The sequence below is a fragment of the Dasypus novemcinctus genome, chromosome 1, assembly GCF_030445035.2.
Source record: "Dasypus novemcinctus isolate mDasNov1 chromosome 1, mDasNov1.1.hap2, whole genome shotgun sequence".
Lineage (NCBI taxonomy): Eukaryota > Metazoa > Chordata > Mammalia > Cingulata > Dasypodidae > Dasypus > Dasypus novemcinctus.
This window is the reverse complement of record NC_080673.1, coordinates 35,235,169-35,257,308: the sequence shown is the minus strand read 5'-3', so window position 1 is coordinate 35,257,308 and position 22,140 is coordinate 35,235,169. Positions and strand designations below refer to the sequence as shown.

General features: G+C 34.3%; 1 protein-coding gene across 1 annotated transcript in view; it reads left to right on the top strand.

Moving 5' to 3' along the window:
• The window catches only part of GLRB (glycine receptor beta), a 157,848-nt gene that overhangs the window by 93,559 nt on the left and 42,149 nt on the right, over positions 1 to 22,140 (top strand). Inside the window, exons 5-9 of the mRNA XM_058278251.2 lie at positions 6,350 to 6,579; positions 6,687 to 6,769; positions 8,457 to 8,597; positions 13,442 to 13,594; positions 18,257 to 18,549. Of these exons, the coding sequence (XP_058134234.1) occupies positions 6,350 to 6,579; positions 6,687 to 6,769; positions 8,457 to 8,597; positions 13,442 to 13,594; positions 18,257 to 18,549 (900 nt within the window). The remainder of the gene's footprint in view (positions 1 to 6,349; positions 6,580 to 6,686; positions 6,770 to 8,456; positions 8,598 to 13,441; positions 13,595 to 18,256; positions 18,550 to 22,140) is intronic.

Genomic DNA, 22,140 nt, shown 5'->3' with positions numbered 1-22,140 from the left:
TGGTTTGTTCTTTTGTTAGGGCCATGTCTTCCTATTTCCTAGTATGGCTTGTAATTTTTTCTGATGTCTAAGCATCTGAATATATTGGTGAATTTACTCTGATGACCAATTTATCTCTCTTGCCTATTGTAATTATTTTTTCATAGCTATTCTTTGATATTTGGTTCAACTTATTCTGTGTCTTTAAAATTGCTCAGCTTAAGTTATTATAAATCATGCCAGGGACTCACTAATGGGTGGCAGATTTTCTTCCAGAAGTTAGAGCACATTGTGACCCAAGTGCAGTTTTTGTCCATGCAATTTACAGATTGAGTGGCAGATGACACTCATTGGCTCACTTTTACACAGAGGTGTATTTCTTTCCATTTCTTTGATTCAAAATGCACTCCACTGGCCAAATTCACTGAAGAAAAGCCCCCTGACTCCCCATCCCTTTTTCCTTTTAATGGCTGACTGGAAGGAAGATGTTTGCTCACCTTTCAGTCAGCTGCAATGGGCCTGGGGTTTTAACCCCACTTAATTACTTGGGGTTTGGGAAAAGGAGCCCTTCCCAGCAGCCAGGAGGTTTAGTGACTCAGTTTGTTGTTTAGGATTCTTCATCTCTCTTTCCCTCACCCTTCTGAGAGTTGTGAAGCACTGTCCTCATCTGCTGACCCCTAAAACAGGTTCCTCAGGCAGCTTTTGTCTCTTTTTCTATTGTTTTCGTAAGAGAATTGAGCCTTGCCTGCCTAATGTGATGCCCTCTTCCCCCCTAATGTATTTTTATCTTATCCATCATGTATCTCATTCCCATAAGCTCTGTTACTTTTCTTTGTAGGCATTCAAATTTTCCTTTATTCTCACTCTGTGTTTTCTTAATATTCTTTATCTCTTTAGTCATACTTTCCTTTATCTCTTTGAATTGATTTAGATTTGCTTGAACATCTTTAATTAGTTTTTCCAAACTCTATACTCTTTTTGTTTATTTGACTTGGCCATATCTTCCTGTCTTTTAGTATGGATTATAATTTTTTGCTGAAATCTAGGAATCTTGTTATCTTGATGAGTTTACTCTGACGGTCAGATTCTCTTTCTTTCCTAGGCTTTTATTGTTTATTGGCTTTGTGTTAAATATTTTCTTTTACTCTTGGTTCATCTTAGTCTTTAGAATTTCTCATGTTTAACTGATCAAAATAGTCCAGTGACCCATGAATGGGGTGCAAGCCAGTTCCTAAAGTCCCTGGGGAGAGGGACAGGAAAAACACCAAAATTTCCACCTCCCTTCAGTTCCACAGAGGTGCACTTTCCTGGCCTGCACAGTATATATCACTCTTTAGCAAGTCTTTCCCTGCAATCCTAAGAGGGAGTGTATTTTTTTCAACCTTCACCATATGGTGTTGAAACAATGTTTTTTTGGCAGCCCTTTTCCAGACAGGGTAGCACTATATTTCACAGCCTGACCTGGATTAAAGAACCAACTTACCTTGGGATTTAGAAGGAATTTAAATAAATCCACTCTGTGGGTGGATTTCCAAGGATGTAAAATGTGAAGGTAACTCATCTGCCAAGTTCTGTATTAATATTTTATACTGACTATTTCTTAATCCTCACAATTGCATATTAAGATATTAATATTCCTCTTTTTTAATATTGAGAAGTTGAAATTCAGAGAAAAGTTAAGAAGCTTGTTCAGAGTCACAGAGCTTCTAAGAGTCAGAACTGAAATTTGAATCAGGACCTTTCAAAGCCCATGCTGACTCCATTATACTAGACCTTATACAGTGGGATACATTATATAAAAAGTTATCTGTGATGGTATACCAAATAAATAATTGGGCTGTACTACAAATTAATGTATTCTTACATAATTTCTAAATTTTCCCACAGGTGAATGTTCTATTGCCAAGGCCTCTGATTCTATGTAAGACTTTTCTCTACACCAAAGATTCTTCTGCTGACTAAAATGGTTTGAAATTAAAATATGAATAAGTGATATCATAATGTTATTGGAATATGTAGAAACATTGATTAGACTCATAAGGGCTTTAGAAAAAATAAAGTTCATTTGGAGGAAAATATTAAATTTGCCATGAAATTTTAAAAAGAACAATAATATTGCTATATAATTTTACATGAGTTAGCCATGCTATTGTGAAACAGGTGGAGCTCAAAATAGTGCTCCCTCTTGTACTTATGTGCATGTGTAGAGGTTTTAACACAGTATTCAGTATAATGCTGGCTTAATATCCAAAGTTCCAACCAAAACATTAAAAGGTGGATTTTTTTATAAATTGCACAAACTATGCTCAAGTTAAAGTTTATCATAACTAATTTCTGTCAGATAATATCTTGAATATTATTATAGATTATTGGCATGATATCTTTAGAAATTAATTTCCTTCATTAAAACATCAGTATCTGTTCCAAAATGTGGTTTTTTGGATCTAGATAAAGTGTACCAATGAGTTCTCTGTATGTATTATATCTACACATACACCTAGTATTTTTTTTAAATAAGAAAACCTAAATTAGACTGAAATAAAGCATCCTGATTCTGGAAGTCACACTGGTATATTGTAACTAATGCAGAAAGACTCTTCTCTCATGAGGTGTGAAAAGATCTCTCAACTCTTATTTGTTTCATGTCTGTATTAGTCATTCAAAGGGGTGCTGTTGTAAAATACCAGAAATCTATTGGCTTTTATGAAGAGTATTTATTTGCGGTAGAAGCCCACAGTTACCAGGACATAAAGCATAATTTAATTCCCTCACCAAAGTCTGTTGCCACGTGTTGGAGCAAGATGGCTACCGAGGTTTGCAACGGTTCAGGCTTCCTGGGTTCCTCTCTTCCTGGGGCTTGCTTCTCTCTGAGCTCCACAAGGCCAGCTATATACTATCAGGCAAACTGCTCATCTCTCTTTCCAGGTCTTGGGTCTTTGTTCTGTACAATTGAGTCTTTTCTCATTCCTCACATATCTACTTCTCTCTGTGTTTAGTTCCCAGGCTCCGGGATCAAAAGTCCAACTTCCCTTTTCTGTGGTGTGTTTTCTCTGTGAGTCCCCACCCACCAAGGAGGTAGGGACTTGATGTCCTACTAATGTGGCCCAATCAAAGCCTCAATCATTATTTAATCAAATAAAAGTGAAACCTCTGAGTCTAATATAATCTAATATGCCCAGAGGGACAGACCAGTTTACCAATATAATCCAATGTCTATTTTTGAAATTCATAACCAATATCAAACTATTACAATATCCATCCCCTTTTCTGGAAGGGATTTGAGGTATAGAACAATAGTTTAAAAATATAAAGAATAAGTGAACAACACTAAAATGTATGTTATTGGGTGAATCCTGTCCCCCAAAGTGACATGATCAAATCTTAACTCTTGGTCCTGTGACTGTAACCTTACTTAGAAATATGGTCTTTGAAGATGTTTTTAGCTAAGATGAGGTCAAACTGCATAACCCAGAACTGCCCAAGGCAGATCAGTGGTATGGTCTCACTAATTATGTAAGACTAATCTCAAATGACTACTTTAATGTAGGAAAACTAGTTGTAACTATCTTACTTTTGAAGGCATTAAAGCATGTGTTACTACAATGATGCAGTCATTTAAAAAATTACCTACCATTTCATATTCCATCTGCTCCAGTCATAAAATCAAGAGTTATGAGGGTTTTGGAAGTAATAAATATCAGTCTTAACAGACATCAGATAATTTGATCTCTTTTTAAAGCATCTTAATACTATTCTTTAAAAGTACTAAAGGACCCTGAAATAGACCAAGCTAAGGGTGTTTCTTCTTGTGTGCAACTTTTTAAAAAATTAAATTTCATCTCATAATCTTTTCAAAATTGTTGCTATTGCTCAAAAGGTATGTATTTTTCACTTATAAAAATAATATACAATTATAGGAAACAAAAATGTTTATATATGTGCACATACATTTTTAAAAACATAATTATATCATTTTATAACCTCCTGTTTAAAAAATACTGATATATCATCATGTTTTCCACATCATTAAATTTTTCTATGAGGATTTTTAATGATTGTGCCTACTTAAAATATTCTGTTTGGAGTTTTAGTTGTTCCTATATATTTTAGTATTCTAAGCAATGTTTCTAATTGTATTTAAGAAAAGATGAGACCAAACTGGATTAGGGTGGCCTTCGTACAATATGACAGGTATCCTGTCATATTTATGTCAAGAGACATAAAGAAGGGCCAAGGGGAGGACTCCATTATAAGAGAGAAGGCCATGTGGAGACCGAGATGAGTCCACAAGCCAAGGAACACCAAGAATTGTGGTCAAGCTTCAGAAGCTAGGAGAGGCAGAAAGTACATGTAGATAGTAAGGCAGGTCTCCATTTTCTACGGTTACAGGCCTCCTTCATTTGCTCCTTGATTCCATGTTCATATAATTAGAAACACATGATCTTTTTCTTTCAGCAGTACTACTGAGAAGGAAGTTCAGTTCAGTGTCAGTTTATGCAATCCCTATTTTGATGGACTCTGGTACTCGAAAACCAACTGCATATGATTTTAAAGAATCAATTTAGGGAAGTGGACTTGGCCCAATGGATAGGGCATCCACCTACCACATGGGAGGTCCGCGGTTCAAACCCCGGACCTCCTTGACCCGTGTGGAGCTGGCCCATGCGCAGTGCTGATGTGTGCAAGGAGTGCCCTGCCACTCAGGGGTGTCCCCCACATAGGGGAACCCCACGCGCAAGGAGTGCGCCCCGTAAGGAGAGCCGCCCAGTGCGAAAGAAAGTGCAGCCTGCCCAGGAATGGTGCTGCACACAGGGAGAGCTGACACACAAGATGACGCAACAAAAAGAAACACAGATTCCCGGTGCCACTGATAAGAATAGAAGTGGTCACAGAAGAACACATGGCAAATGGCCACAGAGAGCAGACAATTGGGGGGGAGGGGTGGGAAGGGGAGAGAAATAAATAAATCTTTAAAAAAAAGTATCAACTTACATGGAATGTTGAAGTTTTTTTTTTAAACATCTTGTTTAGAGAAGCTACAAGATGTATGTAGATTAAAACTTATTTCACTGCCTGTAGTTCAGTAAATACATATTGTTATTATGTGCATTTCTGTTCTTCATTTATTTTATAGAATCTGGATGTAAACACAAGATTACACGAGAGAGAAAGTAAATTTCTAAGATCACTGGTCATTGCTTCTGCTTTATTTTACATTTCACACATAGATAAATTCTGTATCTATGTCTCCTAGAAAGATATTATGTTTTACTATTTAAAAAAAGGTGATCTATCATCTTCTGTTTATTTGAATGTTTATTAGAATTTTATGATCTAGTTCACTTTGATCATGTCAAAAGCTTTGGATAGATGATATTATATGAATTTTAGATAACTGAAAGTAAGGAAATTGGAGCACAGTATAATGATGTCAGTGAACAGTTTGTACATATTGAGTTTAGAGGACAAAATTAAAAACAAAATCCTCAGCATGATGCCTCAGTGCTGCATTTGACTCTGTATTCTGATAATCCAATTTGTGCCAGATCCCTGGTTTTTACTGACAATTATAATATATATAAGGGTATTAAGATATTCCTATGTTCACAAATTCTTAGAAAGAATTTATATGACTTGATATAATTCAACTTTTGCAAAGTTGTAACATCAAAGTTATTGGTGATAGGCAAATAGCTGAAGTTAAATATTTACTTACTGAGTGGATTTGAAAATATTTATCTACTATAGTTAGATATCTATTACATAATGTTTATAAAATTTGCATCCACTTTGATTTGTTTTGCATAATCAAAATCTCACTTGACTGTCATAGCATTTTTTTAGTCTTTTATATGTGTGAGTGATTAAGGACAGTTTTTCATTTACCTTCTCAAGAATACATGTAACTATATTATTTTAGTAGCCTGCTAATTAGTAAAAGACATAGAAATAGTTCCCTTCTTTTAAAACTCTACTGCTAACTAAATTTTATTTTACTTTCTTTTGGTAGAATAATTTCAATATTTAACAGTTTTCATGCTTTTCCAATACTACCACCTAACCAACTGGAAGAATCAGTGTTTGTATAAACGTAAAGCAATTATTGGTGAAGTTATATATTAATATTTGAAATAGCAAGTGTTATGGAAGTGTCTATGAAGAGCAATTAGGGAAGCACAATGGTCATTTTATATTGCTGATGGAGCTCTTCTTTAGTGGCCAGAGGGCCTGTGAGCCTGCTCAGTACTGGAAGAACGAAAAGATTTGTGCTGCTAATTGTTGAAACGCTTTTTATTCTGATGCTGAACACTTTCTTAAAAATAGCAATAAATGTGCACACACATACACAAATATTTGTTTTCCTCCCCAGGACTATAGAGTTAACATCTTTCTGAGACAAAAATGGAATGATCCCAGGCTGAAGCTCCCTAATGATTTTAGGGGCTCCGATGCACTGACAGTGGATCCCACAATGTACAAATGTCTGTGGAAACCTGACTTATTTTTTGCAAATGAAAAAAGTGCCAATTTTCATGATGTAACCCAGGAAAATATCCTCCTCTTTATTTTCCGGGATGGAGATGTTCTTGTCAGTATGAGGTATTCTTTGATATTTCATATCTGTACATTTATGTTTTCCTTTTAAAAGCAGTAGGTCACACAGGGGTATTTTAAATGATTTCTAAGACTTCTGTTTCTACTTTTAGGTTATCTATTACTCTTTCGTGCCCTTTGGACTTGACCTTGTTTCCCATGGACACACAGCGTTGCAAGATGCAGCTGGAAAGCTGTATGTAAATGAGATGATAAGTGACTATGGGAATAAAAAAGCTGAAAGTTTTTAGGCAACATAGTTTGCTAATATCTTAGTAAAATGAATGCTTTTGATTACAAATAGTCCTTATAATAATTTCTTTAGGGAACCTATAGTTATTTCTTGACTATGTTAATTTGTGTTAAGGTAGACTTTTAGTATTATTTTTTAATTTTAGTTCCTTTGATGTGGATATACATTTTGATTTTATTTCCAGTTAGCTTCCATTTGAATTAATAATACAGGAAACATAAAGGAAAAAATTATGCTATAATTAACTTTTCAGATGTTATAAAACATATTTTCATAATAGAATATTTGGGAAACATTGAAAAATATCCCCTAAATCTTAGCAAACACTCATTTTCTATAGATGTATAGAATATCAACTCTAGTTTGGAAAAAGACACTATGTGTTACGAAAAAAAAGAAAGTAAACTTTATTTTCTATAAAAGTGGGTTTTCTGTGGATCTATGATCATATATTTTTCAGTTTTTAAGATGTACTAGATGTATTAGTTGAAATTACTGTTTTTGTCTATAAAATATATTCATTTGCTATTATGCCCATCTTTTAAAAATAAAATTAGGAAATAAACATTGGAAAATTAATACCAATATTGGATCTTCAGTTTGAATCCCTGTATACTGTGACCTATTTCTGCAGAGTAAGAAAAATAAGTTTGTAAAATATGTTGCATATGACTGCTTCACAGTTATCTAGTTGTTACATGTTATCTTTTAAAAATTTGCTGAAGAGGATCCTAAATTTTAATAGTATTTGTTACTTTCTAAGTATAAAATGAGATTTTGCATATGTGAGTGTATATGTGTACAGCTTTGTGTATGTGTTGTATATATGTCTTTATGTATATATAAAATTCTGTGAATTTACATCCTAATTCTCTTGGCGGATGCACTGAAGTATTGTCTTAAAAAGTGCATACTCTAGAGTTGAGCAGTAGACTGCAGTATGCTCTAAAACCGCATAGGGTCCTTGAATTGTAGCCGCATTACCTAAGTCCAAAATGTGTGCTTCAGGAAACTGAAATAATGCTGTAATAATATCCATTTGAGGGATTGTTTGCTTGCTCTTCTTTGGTCATGCCACTGCTGTAGAACAGTTTGCAGTTATTTCTTCAAAAAAAGTCTTTTAAAGTTAAAAGCTTTAATTTTATCATCTATATACACAGTTACATATTTGTTTATGTCTAAACAAATAAATGTAGATTAAGATCCATTTTTTAAAACCACACACACACACAAACTTGCTTTAAATATTTCTAGGTAACATAGTTCACTCTTGGAAGCATATTTAAAAAGTATCACTTATTTATTACTTTTTTATTGATGCCAGTTTAGAATTGACATAGAGAAATGAACTATTGTAAATGACACTGAAAGATTTTAGTTATTTGCAAAATTCTGATTATTTAAAATTGTTCTTACTTTAAGACTATCTATAACTCTTATGCTAATATTGTCATAAATAGCCATAGCTTTTTACCTCTTTACATTTTTGTAACAATTTCATGTAAGAAGACCCTATTTTATTTATGTTTGCTATGTTAAAATTTAATTTATTAAAATATTTAAAAAATCATTTAATAATTACCTATATTTTAAACTAACTTTTAAATTTATTATTTATTTTTGTTTACAGTTGGTTACACAACTGATGATTTACGGTTTATATGGCAATCAGGAGATCCTGTTCAGTTAGAAAAAATTGCCTTGCCTCAATTTGATATTAAAAAGGAAGATATTGAATATGGTAATTGTACAAAATACTACAAAGGCACGGGTAAGTAGTATTCTTTAAATTAAGCAAATTAAACTGTTTCAAAGGTTCACATTTAAGATTACTGTATGTTAAAGAGAGAGTATAAAAAAACTAGTTAAAAATAAATTCAGCATTTATAAGTAGTTTATCTTTATATTCATATATTTAAATCTTTCACAAAATTATATTCAGTAAGTTTTTTTATTTCTGTTCCTAGTTATAATTTTCTTTATGTAATTCTGGATGGTAGAGATTTTCAATTTTTTATTTTAGTAATGTGTACACTCCCAGGCAGTGTTTTCATAGATGTTCCCAAGAAATTCAGCTTCTTACAAGATTTAGTTTGGGAGCAATCATTATGGATATGAGCCATGTAATTGGTATATATTTATCCAGTGGCTTTTGGGCAGTTTTTAGATGGTGGTTGCCCCACCTTCTTCATTTTAGAAAGTATTGATCTTTATGCTGTGCAGGAAGCAATGAGAATGTGAAGTATTTGGACATCAGTAAATATTCTCTTTACAATCTTCTTGGCAATGTCACAGAACAGCCAATTATGAAGAGCAGAACAAATTAACCTCATTCCTTAAATTACATCAAACTTTTGCAGAAATGAAAACACGGTACTCATTATTCAATGATTATCATTCAATCTTGAGTCTTAATTGTAGTTATAGGTTATTAAAATGTTTTAGATATTGAATCTAGTGTTATTTTACTTAGCATTACAAGTAAAGAGATGATTGGATTTTGATCATTACGTTTATTTAATAATCAGCTCAACTTTTAAATTACCAAATTTTAATTCTGTGTTAGGAAAGTAAATCATGACAAAACTCTTCAGGAATAGGTATAATTAAAATATAAGTTCATTGTAACATTTATGTTGACCTTGCAATAATAAAAATATATCATGAAATTGTATAGACTTTAGAGAAATCAGATGTTTATGTAAAAATGCTCCTATATTATGACATCATCAGGGGCCAAAAATATACTTTAAACCATTCCTGTTGATATTAAAAATAAAAGATAGAGTAAACATATACATATGTATAAATAATATAAAATTAGATTTTAAGCATCTAATGTAAACATTCCAATATGTTAACAAAGAAACACAAACATCTATGCCCTTCGTTGTAGAACTTAGTTTACTACAGTAGAGATAATAATCACATGCTCACAGTGTTCACGGAATTCTCAAGCTTTTAAAAATATCAGGGAAGCAGTTGTGGCTTAAGCAGTTGAGCTCCCACTTACCATACGGAGGACTTGGTTTGATCCCCAGGACCTCCTAGTGAAAAAAAATAAAAAGGCATCCCAGACCTGTGCAGTGAGGTGCAGGTCCACCCTGCCCCCCAAGTAACCAGTTAGGAAAAAATAAATAAAATAAAAAGTAATGACAGAGTGCTCTTAAAGATTTGACCATTAAGGGACTCAATGAAGGAGTCATGGATACAGAGATTATTAGATATGGAAGTAACCTTACTGATAATTCTGAATCAGTTCCCATGTTTATTTTAACACACAAAGTAACTGAGGTACAGGGTCACTGAATGACTTGTCGAATGTCACCAGGATAGTTGGTGTCAGCCTTGCGACTGGGCTGAGTGTTCCGCCTCCCTTCTTTACCCCTCTCTCAAATTAAGAAGCTTGACTGTCATTTATAGGGAGTTTTACAGATTACCTAATAATGAAAAAAACAATAATCTCAGAAGCCAACAAATGTACTTTTTGGATTGTTACGTAAGAACACAGCCCACTGGATGGAATGTGGGAAAGTGTGGGCTGTGGTATGGGACAAGGGGTGCAGCGATGCCCGGAGATGTACTCACCAGATGCAATGTATGTGACATGATGATGGGGGAGAGTGTTGTTGGGGGGGAGTGGTGGGGTGGGGGCGGTGGGGGCAAAGGGGGACCTCATATTTTTTAAATGTAATATCTTTTAAAAAAATGAATAAATTGAGTAGAATTTGAAAAAAAAATAAAGAAGACAGTACTATGAGTACAAAAAAAAAAAGAACACTTATTTAGTAGATAACATTTTGAGTGTCTGCTATGTGTTAGGCATTGCTTTAAGTGCTTTACAGAAATTTATTCATCACAACAACCCAATGGGTTAAGTACTTTTATTATTCCCATTAGTAGTCTCTAAATTGCTTTTAGAAATGTAAAGTAGACACTATTAAAATTTCATCTGGAGATGGAAATAAAAGTAGTAATTTTATTTCTAATGTATGTAATTGCATAAAATTGTGTAATGGTACTTAAAATCTTAGGGGATATTCATTTTTTTCACTTTTAAGCCCTTCTTTTAAAAATCTTGATTTGTGGAGTCAGCAGGGAATCAAGACAGGTAGGTCTCTGGCCTTTATAGAACCATAGTCTAGCGTGATAAAGAAATAACCAAATAAGTAAATTAATAATTCATTTTAGTTCTAAGAAGAAATGAGGAGTGCTGTGTTAGAGAATATTTGGAGGATTACTCAAGAGCCATGATAATGTATTTTTTCATGGTATTTTTTTGTTATCTTAAGTAAGTCACACTCTCATTAGCTCCATGGCTAGCATAATATTTATTGTGCAATTAGTGTTTTAGGTACTTTATCAACATTTACATGAACCATCAAATGAATATAAGTAAAACACATTTTAATGCTTGGATACTATTTAGAAATCTATTTTGAAAAATAGGACATTCAAAATATGTAGAATGCTTAACAATGTAGAATAGTGGAGAAGATATAGAGCAATATATAAAATGATGGCGACTATTTTCTTTAATTTGAATGGAAATGGTATAGAGCAGTATGTAAAATGATGGCCAATACTTTCTTTAATTTGAATGGAAATACTCAGCTTATCTTTATTAAAATTATGCCTTTTTATGATTGTGCAAATTGTAAACGTGGATAAATATATGGGAAAACAAGTATACAAAAATACTAAAATTGGAAACCTCAGTGAATACTAATGAAATAAAACCTCACAGGAAATAGAAAATAAATTGAATTTGGCCCATGAACATATATATCAATTAGCTGCCCACCTGTCTCTCATAAATGTAACATTACTAGGGAAAGATCAAAAAAGATTTTAAAAATGTTTCTCATAAAAGTTTATAGAGCAAATCACTATAATATTGAAGCATGTATTTTACTGCTAAATGCATCCAAGCCTCACGAATTCCCCTAGTGTGTGCTTTCATAAAAAGGATGTAGTCAAAACTTGCTTCAGAACACAAGGTTCATATTATTTAAGTTGTCATTTAGATTTCTTTGGATGGAATATAGAAATTCATTTTAAAGTGAGTAACTTTATAGTAAATTGTTACAATATTTGTGGCAACTGAGGCTATCTAAAACTACTTAAGTTTCTGAGGAGCGCATGTGTGTCATTCTCCATTTCATGTGCACTAGGTGAATTTAAAACTAACTCCATTAAATGATGCTAGGACAAAGTGAGATATTTTAGAAACAGTTTTAGGAAAGACTGTAAGCAAACTTAGTTGCAGCAGTTTGAGTTATGAAAGATCATATTTTGGAAATATTATACTTTATTGTTAGGTACAAACGTGTTTGTCTTTGCCTTGGTTTACATGAGTGGTGGGGAAGAAAAAGGATGGAACTTCCATTGTTTTGCTCTTTGTAACTTTTTAAAACTTTTGAACAATTTAAATGAAATACTTAGTTTTAGTGAATTAATATTTAAAGTGCTAACATACATTTCTTGTTATTGAAATAATTGGGAAATATTTGGCATAATTTAGAATTTACTTTTGTTCAAATCAACTTTTTTTTTTCACATTAGCCCTAATATCTTTCTAATCTCCAGAGGCAGCAATGATTTGAAGATATTTAAAATTTTTAATATTTACACATTTGATTTTTGTTAAATGGTAAATTACATTCTTATCTAAATTAAGCATGGTAGACATTAAAATTTGTATGCAAATTATTAACAGAAAGGACCAAAACATTTAAAAAATTAGATTAAACACCTGTGGGTGCTGTGAGACTATTTGTGGCCTCACTTATTTTCAGTCTTAAGGCAGCAAAACCTATTATGAGACTGCCCATAATTGTTGATTAATTTTAAGTTTTTTTTTTTCCAGTGGAGACAAGTTGATATATTGACAGTTCTAGGATTATGTTGTCAAGCAATTTCTGAATTTGTCCCAGCTTGCAAAAATGAAAGCCCTTTCTTCATCCCCCAGTTAAAGTATATTAAGGGCCTAGAGTGTGGGTGGGGAGAGAATTGAGAATGTCAAATGATTGCACTATGTGATCTTTACCTAAATTGACTGAATATACTTACGTCTTATGCTTGCTGATGTTTACTTCCAGTACTTTTTTAATTTTTAAGATTTAAATATACATATGTAATATTTTAGATGACATCCTTTCTAGATAAGTGGTATGTCTGGCTGAAAAATTAGGCTGACAGTGTATAATCCAAGAGTATTTCTTTTTAGACTTGTTCAGCTTTGATTTACTGCTTCCTCTATAATTCCTTCAGATCATTTGTCCTGAAAGTACCCATGAGTAATGAAAAGTTTGTCTATTGCAAATTCTCTGAATGAAGATTTTTTAAAACCTAGACAATGACATGTGAAGCAGCATGTGGTATCGTTTTCTCAATGCCAGTATGAAATTGGGAAAGGCCAGGTGAAACAAGTTCTCTAATCACATTTTTAGATCACATAAATTCTATGTATTGAGAGAAAAACATTTGTGTGGAGTTTAGTTTGTGAAATTGCCCCAAATAGAGGTGACAAAACTTAGCAGTGCTAATTTTCTGTTTTCAGAAAAATCTTTGTAGGTGAGAATCTCATACCACGAATGTGTTTCTTTCTGAAAGGCTATTACACGTGTGTGGAAGTCATCTTCACCCTACGGAGACAGGTTGGGTTTTACATGATGGGCGTCTATGCGCCGACTCTGCTGATTGTGGTCCTCTCCTGGCTTTCCTTCTGGATCAACCCTGATGCAAGCGCTGCCAGAGTGCCCCTGGGTAAAGTGTTGCATGCTTCTATCTCATGACAAGACTTTCTAAGATCTTTGGCCTGTGTAACTAGTTGTTTTGAAATTGATGACAACCTATTTTTTTTTGGCTTCCTTCAGAAATTGACATTGAACTAGATTTTCTCAGAAGTGTTGCTGCCCTCTCTGATTATATAATTTTTCTTTATGTACATTTGGGGTGTTTTGAACAGCCACCCCTAATTTATCCTACCTTGTCTGTCATGAAATAATTATTAATACATGATTTTCACAGATAATTAAACTCTAAAATCCCCTTTAATGCCAAAGTTAAAGATAACTATTGTGATGGAAATCTTTCTATATATATATCCCATACTCTTAATCATGCCTATGTAATATAATTTATCATTTTAAACATTACTTACCAATTTGTGATTGTTAATATTCTGTGGTATGAAAACACAAATTAAAAGGGCTCTGTTTGAATGAACCCAAGAGACCTTACTTACAGGTAAAATGAATAAACTTTAAAATCAGGACATTGGTGACAATAAATTTTGATTGTTTTGAGTGTTTAAAAATGTTTTACTACTATGTGTGTCTTTATATTTTCCGAATATTACCTGGAACTCATGTAGGTAAGATCTCTTGGTGAATGAATAGTTGCTGCATTTGATTTTTATTTTCTTTCTTCAGAAAGGCCAAGGGAAAATCTCCCTCCAGACTTATTGGAGGTATTAAATGAAATACAGATTTTAAAGATTAGGAGTCCAGTAAAGAAGCAATGAAAATGACAGTTTTATCTGAATAACAAATTCAGTGGTTCAAATCTAATAAAAATCACAAAGACTAAACTTTTACCTTAACAATCAAATATGTGGCATATTGCATCCCAAGACATATGTGTCTGTAATGAAGAAAATAACTATTGGTAGATAAATTGATTCCTTCAGGAAATGAGAATTAATTATGTTGTAGAATGTATTGGAAAAAAATGACAAAAATCCATATTTAAATTCTCAAACCTGACAAAATATCATGCATTTTCCATAATCAATTTTGGTTTATTAGCAGTATCTTACTACCAAGCATTGATATAAATATAAATATCAGGTTTACAAGAGTACTTTGGAAACATATCAATCACTGAAATATCCTTAAAGGACTTTTCTCTGTAAATCCCCATCCAGTGCAGGACTTCTGACACAGGTTCCTGAGCTGTCTCCTGATATCTGGTAGACCTCTTATAGGACACAAGTGTTTCATGGCTGGAAACAAGTCTGTTGAATCAAACCTGGATTTTAATTCCACTCGTTGCTTTCTAGCTTTGACAACTTAAATAACAAATTTAACCTCGTTAAGCCTCACTTTGCTAAATGTCAGCTGGGATGAAAAAAGTACTTAAAGGGTTATTGAGATAATTGAGATCATGAGTGTAAAGACCATATTACACATTCAGGAGTTAATATGCCACATTTATAGATCACTTAACAGTTTTCAAAGCACTTTCATACATTTTGATTCTTTCAACAATATTTATTGTGTGCCTACTATATACCAAGTATTGGTCAAAAAACTGAGAATATAGGTAACAAAATAGATAGTTAATGAAATAGAACTTTAAAAAGTTCCTAACCTCAAGGAGTTTATAGGTCTCCTGGGAAGAGACAACAAATATGGTAAATACATTAAATAATATATAAGATGGTGCTCATATAGATATCTAGGAAAGAATGGGCCTGGAGAGTGCTCATCAAGGACATGCTGATTCAGGAGCATGCTGGATGTATTTTGGGAACAGGACAAGGAGGACAGTATGCATGGAGTAGAGTGAGTAAAAGAGGGAGAAGTAGGAGATGAGGTTAGAAAGATAATAATGGTGTGGATGTGACTCAGTAAAACTTTGTAAAGAGGATGGGCTTGATTTGGCCTATGGACCATAGTTTGCTGATCCTCATTCTGTAGTATAAGAAAAATACCGAGGATATGGGAATAGATGGGGATAGATGGGCAATTGCTTTTTTTTTTAAGATGGTACTGGGGATTGAACCCAGGACCTTTTACTTTGCAAGCGGACACTCAACTATTGAGCTACATCCACTCTTCAATGAGAGTTGGTTTTTCCATTTGTTTTTTTAGAAGGTACAGGGGGATCAAACCTTGGACCTCATACATGGGAAACAGGCATTCAACCACTTGAACTACATCTACTGTTCTATAATTGCTTTAATTTTCTCAATAAAATGGGTCATGGGTTGCAAATGAGATGGGATAGAGTATTGTAGTTTGAAGAGAAAGTTAAAGTAATAATGACAACGGAAATACATTCTGATTGTATGACAGGATTATGGATTACTTGGGGTTAGTGATTATAAATGTAAAATGAGATCAGCTAGCATGGTGGCATGTTTCTCTGTAGCCATACTCATTTAAAAAATTATAGGATAAGGGCATATTCATGTTTTTGAGATTTAGCTATGTTGTGAAATGTCTGATTCTATTTAATTGCCGAGTAGTGGTTCATAGTGTAGATATGCTACAGTTTGTTCTGCCATTCAATAATTGATGGATTTTGGGTTGTTTCCAATTTTGGGCTATTATAATAATGTTGCTATGAATATTTGTTTACAAGTCTTTGCTTGGCTGTATGTATTCATTACTCTTGGATAAATACAAAAAAATGAGAGTTTTGGGTTGTGTGGTAAAAGTACATTTTATAAACACTGCCAGAATATTTTTCAAAATGGTAGCACCATTTTGCATTCCTACTGGATGCCTTAATTCTAGGTAGATATAATTGAATCATTCACTTTTAAGGGCAATATAATTGTAGATTTTTCATAGATGTCAGATTGAGGGAGTTACCTTCTATTCCTAGTTTTCTGAGCATTTATTTTTTTTTTTACTATGAATGAGTGTTGAATTTTGTCAAATGCTTTATCTGCAGGTGTTGAAATGATTACCTGGTTTTCCTTATTTATTTTAATATGGTTAATTATGGAATTGATTTCAAGATAAACACCACTTGATCATGACATGCTATCTTTTTTCCCCCTCTCAATCTGTTTCACACGTCACTACCAGGTTGATGTTACTTAAAAATTGTTTTTATAATGTCATTTCTCTTCCCCAAATTTAGTTTCTTAATATTCTGTATGAAATAATGCATTAAGCCCTTTAATATAGTCATTCAATGCCCTCTCTAATCTGACAGTATTCTTCATTTCTTCATAAAATTCCTAATATACTACAGGAACAGAATATGTCAATATAGTCTTTCTCATGGAATTAAGTAAGGCTATGCTTGATAGGTTGATTAACAAAATTTGATTAAGAATAGAAATACTGACTTTGAAAGATGGCTTGCCAAATTAATGTCCAGAGATGTAATTTAACTATAGTTTAGGACACTAATTGATAAGATCTTGGATTTCTATGTTACTTTCCACCTCCAGATTAGAAAACATTGGAAATGGCATTAAAAATGTAATTCTATTAGTTAGTTCTTAGTTTTCCTAAGGACATTTACTTTAATAGTGATTTAGGTACTTAACTTACATGTCTAAGTAATATTGTTTCCATTTGCAGAAGTCATGGTGTTTTGTGGAAAGCCTTTCTTTCTAGCTGAGTCACTTGGGCTCTTGAATACTTGAAAATCTTTAGACCTTTCAGAGCTCTATTGCCTCTCTCATGATGCAGTTGATAAAATATGATTTCATTGTTTTAGCTCTGATTATTAATATGAATATGGTGCTTACCATTTCAAGGGAAGGAAAAGAGAACCAACTATACCCTTACTTATTAGGATAAAGTATTCATTAATGCTGAGAAGTGGTCAAATCCAAGTATACTCAGTCCAGTAAGTGAAATGACTTCACAGCGCACCAGCTAACCTATTTCCTACTTGACTGAAAGTGAAGCTCTCTTGACATTGAGTGAGGTGTCTTTTTGACTGGTATGTCACTGGCAGTCAGTGACTATTGGGCATGTCTCTCCCTTTTCTCCCTTAAGAGTTATGAAGGGAGGCAAATAGAAAGAAGGAGATGATAGGGTGGGAGGCCAGCAAGAAGAGAGAAAAAGAGAGAGACAAATTATTGCAATCTCCCTTTGGGAGTTCAGAAATACATTTAATAATACATATTGTAGAATTTCATTTCTTTCCTTGAAAAGATGGAATCATTTATTTTCCCTGAAATGATCAGGTGTGGTTCCTATTTTGTCTTCCCTGTTAAATTTTATTATTGTGAACCTTATCAGAAAATTGCTTTATATGTTCCATTCTTGTTCTGATTTGTTTGTTCATGTGATAATAGCCAGCTCTATAACTAAAATCTATCTAAAACGGATGAAAAATGAAATAATCCAGAGAGCTGTCTGGCTTCCTCAGAGATATTAAAGTAGTTTAGGCATCTTTAATGTTTAAACCAGACCCAAATTGTTTTCACGCCTGGTTTAAATTCCTTTTTATTTTAGAAAATAGTAAGCATTTAGAAACATCTTCATACACAATCAATAATCCTTACATTAAAAATGTACTTATTAATTCTTTTACTCTTTGAGCTGTAAAGGGAGCCTGTGGATTGTGCAGAGCCCATTGAAAATTACTGGTAGAGATTTAGTTAAAGAGTAATGAATGAAGAAAATTTCATAGGGGTTAAAAGTAACTTTATTCCCATTTCTGTTTCTGTAGGTATCTTCTCGGTACTCAGCTTGGCATCTGAGTGCACAACCCTTGCTGCTGAACTTCCCAAAGTGTCCTATGTGAAGGCACTTGATGTTTGGCTCATTGCTTGCCTTCTCTTTGGGTTTGCGTCACTGGTGGAGTATGCTGTTGTCCAGGTGATGTTGAACAACCCCAAAAGAGTTGAGGCAGAAAAAGCCAGAATTGCCAAGGCTGAGCAGGCAGATGGGAAAGGTGGAAATGCAGCAAAAAAAAATACTGTGAATGGTACAGGAACTCCTGTTCACATTAGCACTTTGCAGGTAAGACAGAATGAAATTGTCTGACTAAATAATTCCCCCCATCTGCTTTGCAGCATCAGGAGAGGATGTAAAGGTTTCTATAGGTGTAAAGGTTTGATAGAATTGGTATTTGCTTGTTTTTCTCTCACAGATGAAAAGGAACTGAGCACAAAAGATTTTCTGGAACAGAAATAGAAAACAATCAAAACACTTAGGGGAATAATTCAACACCTTATTAAATGTCTTGAGACTTTCTACTGAGTTTAAGGGAAAAAAAAAACTGTGCTTTGATGGGCAATATTGACTGTGGAAATTTTGCCAGGATTACAAACCTCCCTCATTTTTTCATCTGATAAACATCACTGAAAGGCTAGGAGATTACCTTCTGCCAACACTGAATGCTGGGGTGAGCCTCTGCTCTTGATTAAATCCCCCAGTAGTTCCCCATAAGATTAGAGAGCTTCTCATATAATGTATTGGGTAGAATATTTATTTATTGGATGCCTGGCCCAGAGGGAAACTGCCCATAATTAGAGATCTGTCTAGCTCACCAGCGAATGGCTGGTGATGAATTGGATAGGGTTTCATCCCTTATCCTTGCCTTGCCACTTGATCATGGGTCTAAGAATACTGTGCAGTGCCTTTAGACCAGGTAATAATAAATTCTGGAGCAACAGGTTGCTTTGTAGATTAAGGTTAGTTACCTTTTTACCCCAAGAGTGCCCTAATGGATGTGCTCTGGTTGGTAAAAGCCCAAAGAGCATTTCCATGGAGCTAAGCATGCCAAGTACTACAAAAGAATAATAGTCCCATGTTTTCCTAACAACTTGAACTTCTTGCTTTCTCTGCTTATATTTCTGTCCTCTACTACTCTATCAATTTGTTGACCAGTGCTACTTCCCTTACCCAGAATGTTAAACAAGTATGCCACATATGTATGTTTAGATATAAAAATAGACAAGCTATTCTTTTAGGGTGATGTCTGGGGCCTTTTTATCAGTAAAGTTATTTAACTCATTTTCTGAGTCTAGAAGCCAAGACCATCTGCAAATATACTTAGCTATTACTTTGTGGAAAGGTTTTTCAGGCCTTAAGCCTCTCTCAAGCCTGAACATTCTTGATGAAGAATAAATGTAAAAATTTCATTAATGCAGAGCTAATACAGCCTCAAAGATATCATGTCTCTAACTTCTACATCTTGGGACTTATTCCAATCTTCCCAAACCATCACTTTGGACTTTCAGTGTTATAAAGGTAGACACCTGGCATGACCATTCTTTGGTCAAAACTCTGGAAAGATGTGCAGCAGACAAATTTTAGGCAGACCATTTGAGTATTTTTTGACATGTGTGGTTCTCTCTCTCTTCTATTAATGAAACGTTCATCATTTTTGCCGAAGTCTGTTCTCTATCCAGATGGTACCTTGAACCATTCATCTAAACTCACTGCTTGTGAACCTCTAAGACCAGATTTTTGGGTGTCCACAGTACTAGCACTCAAGGAATAGTATTCCTGAGTCTAGTGTTGAATTTTCTGAGCCACCTTCTCTTTATGAGTTTATACATACTATATCTAGCAAAAATATTTTCAGTCTTCCAAAATGTCTAGTGATGCTTGAGGTTTTGATATAACTGGTAACCAAACTGATTATCATAGGCACCTAAAGATGCCTGAGGTATTTGTTATTTTAGGGGTAACTAGACTTTAATTTTCTACTCTCATCTTCTCAAGAACAAACATCAGGGTCTCAGTCCTTCTGACCCAAGAGGATTGTTCACTTCTGCTTTGATTCTGGCTTAGTACTGAAAATGACCCTTTCAGTCCCAGGGTGGAGGCATCCTGTTGCAAATGGGATCTTTTTTGACTGGATTTTTTTCTTCAGGGTAATGCTCCCATCATGGGAAATTGTTACTTATTGGAATAAGATTGCCAGTTCCCAAGGGTTTTTCAGACATGGAAAAATTATCTTAAGGGGACTGTATTACTCAGCCAAAGGGGTGCTGATACTAAATACCAGAAATCTGTTGGCTTTTATAAAGGGTATTTATTTTGGGTAGAAGCTTACAGTTACCAGACCCTAAAGAGTCCAACTCAAGGTACCATAAGAGGTACTTTCTCACCCAAACTCGTTGCCATATGTTGATGCAAGATGGTGGGCAATGCCTGTGAGGGGTCAGCCTTCCTTCTTCCTTTTAAGGCTCCATGGTCCAAGCTTCTTCCCATCTCAGCTATAGGTTGGCATAAGGCTTGTCTCTTTCCCCAAGGGCTGGTTTCTTTCTGGGCTCAGCTGCTCTGTTTTCTCCCCAAGGTCAGGCTCACCTTTTTTTCTGGGAGCTGTGTCTATGGAGCACTCTCTCTTCCTGCCTATCTGCTTCTGTGTTCTCCTTCTTCGTATATTTACTTCCCTGTCTTTGGTCGAGCATCTGTTTATATAGCTCACAAACTGCCACAGCAACCTACAGTCTAAAACAACCAGTTTAGACTGGTTCAAATAAGGCTTGCTATCTCTTTTTAGTAGTTTGATTTCACTATCCACTACTTGCTAGAGAAAGGGGAGGCATATACCCTAGGAAATCCTAAATTGGAAGTTATCTAGCTCTGTCAGAGCTGATGGAGGCAAATCAATCCTACCTTGGTAATAGACAGATGTCTTTCGAAGTAGAGTTTAGCTGAGCCCTGAGGCTGTCTTCTAGGCACAGAAGGCCATACAGGATTTCCCAATAAGAGGGTGGTATTTGAAAAATAAAAGTGCTGTTCCTGAATCTGCTGCTACCCTACTACCTTGTAGGTATTCCTTGAGGATCTTTGGTGATTTCCACATAACACAACTTCCTTTACCCTTCCTATACCTAGAATACTCCACGGGATACTATCACATTGAAGCTAAAGTGACAGCTTCAATGAGTCTTCTTTCCATACTTGATATGGATATCTTTCAAATATGACACCTATCCTTCTCACAAAGTGCACAATACAATTCCTCATGAAGCTTGAACTGCAGGACACAGTATATCCTTTATGTTTCTTTAAAATTAAACTTTTAATTTTAAGATAATTGTAAATTCAGTCATGCATTGCAAGAAATAATACACTTTACCCAACTTCCCCTAATGGTAATATCTTATAAACTATACTACCATATCAAACCAAAATATTAATCTTGATTCAGTCAACATACATTTCCATCCCACTACACTAGTCCCCCAAGTTCCCATTTTATAGGCACACCCATTCCCTCCTATCCCCTCTCCCTCCTTAGCCCTGGCAACCACTGGTGTGTTCTTCACTTCTTTAATACTGTCATTTCAAGAATGTTGTATAAATGGAATCATACATACCTTTTGGGATCAGTTTTTCTCACTCAGCGTAATTCGCTAGAGAGTGATAGAAGTGGTTGTGGGTATCAGTAATTCTTACCTTTTTATCACTGAGTGGTTTGGATGTGCCACAGTTTGTTTAGCCATTCACCCATTGAAGGACCTCTGGATTGTTTATATTGTTTTGCTTATTTGAATAAAGTTGCTATGAACTTACATATACAGATTTTTGTGTGAATATAAGTCTTCATTTCTCTGAGAAAACTGCCCAAAAGTACAGTTTTGGTTGTTGGTA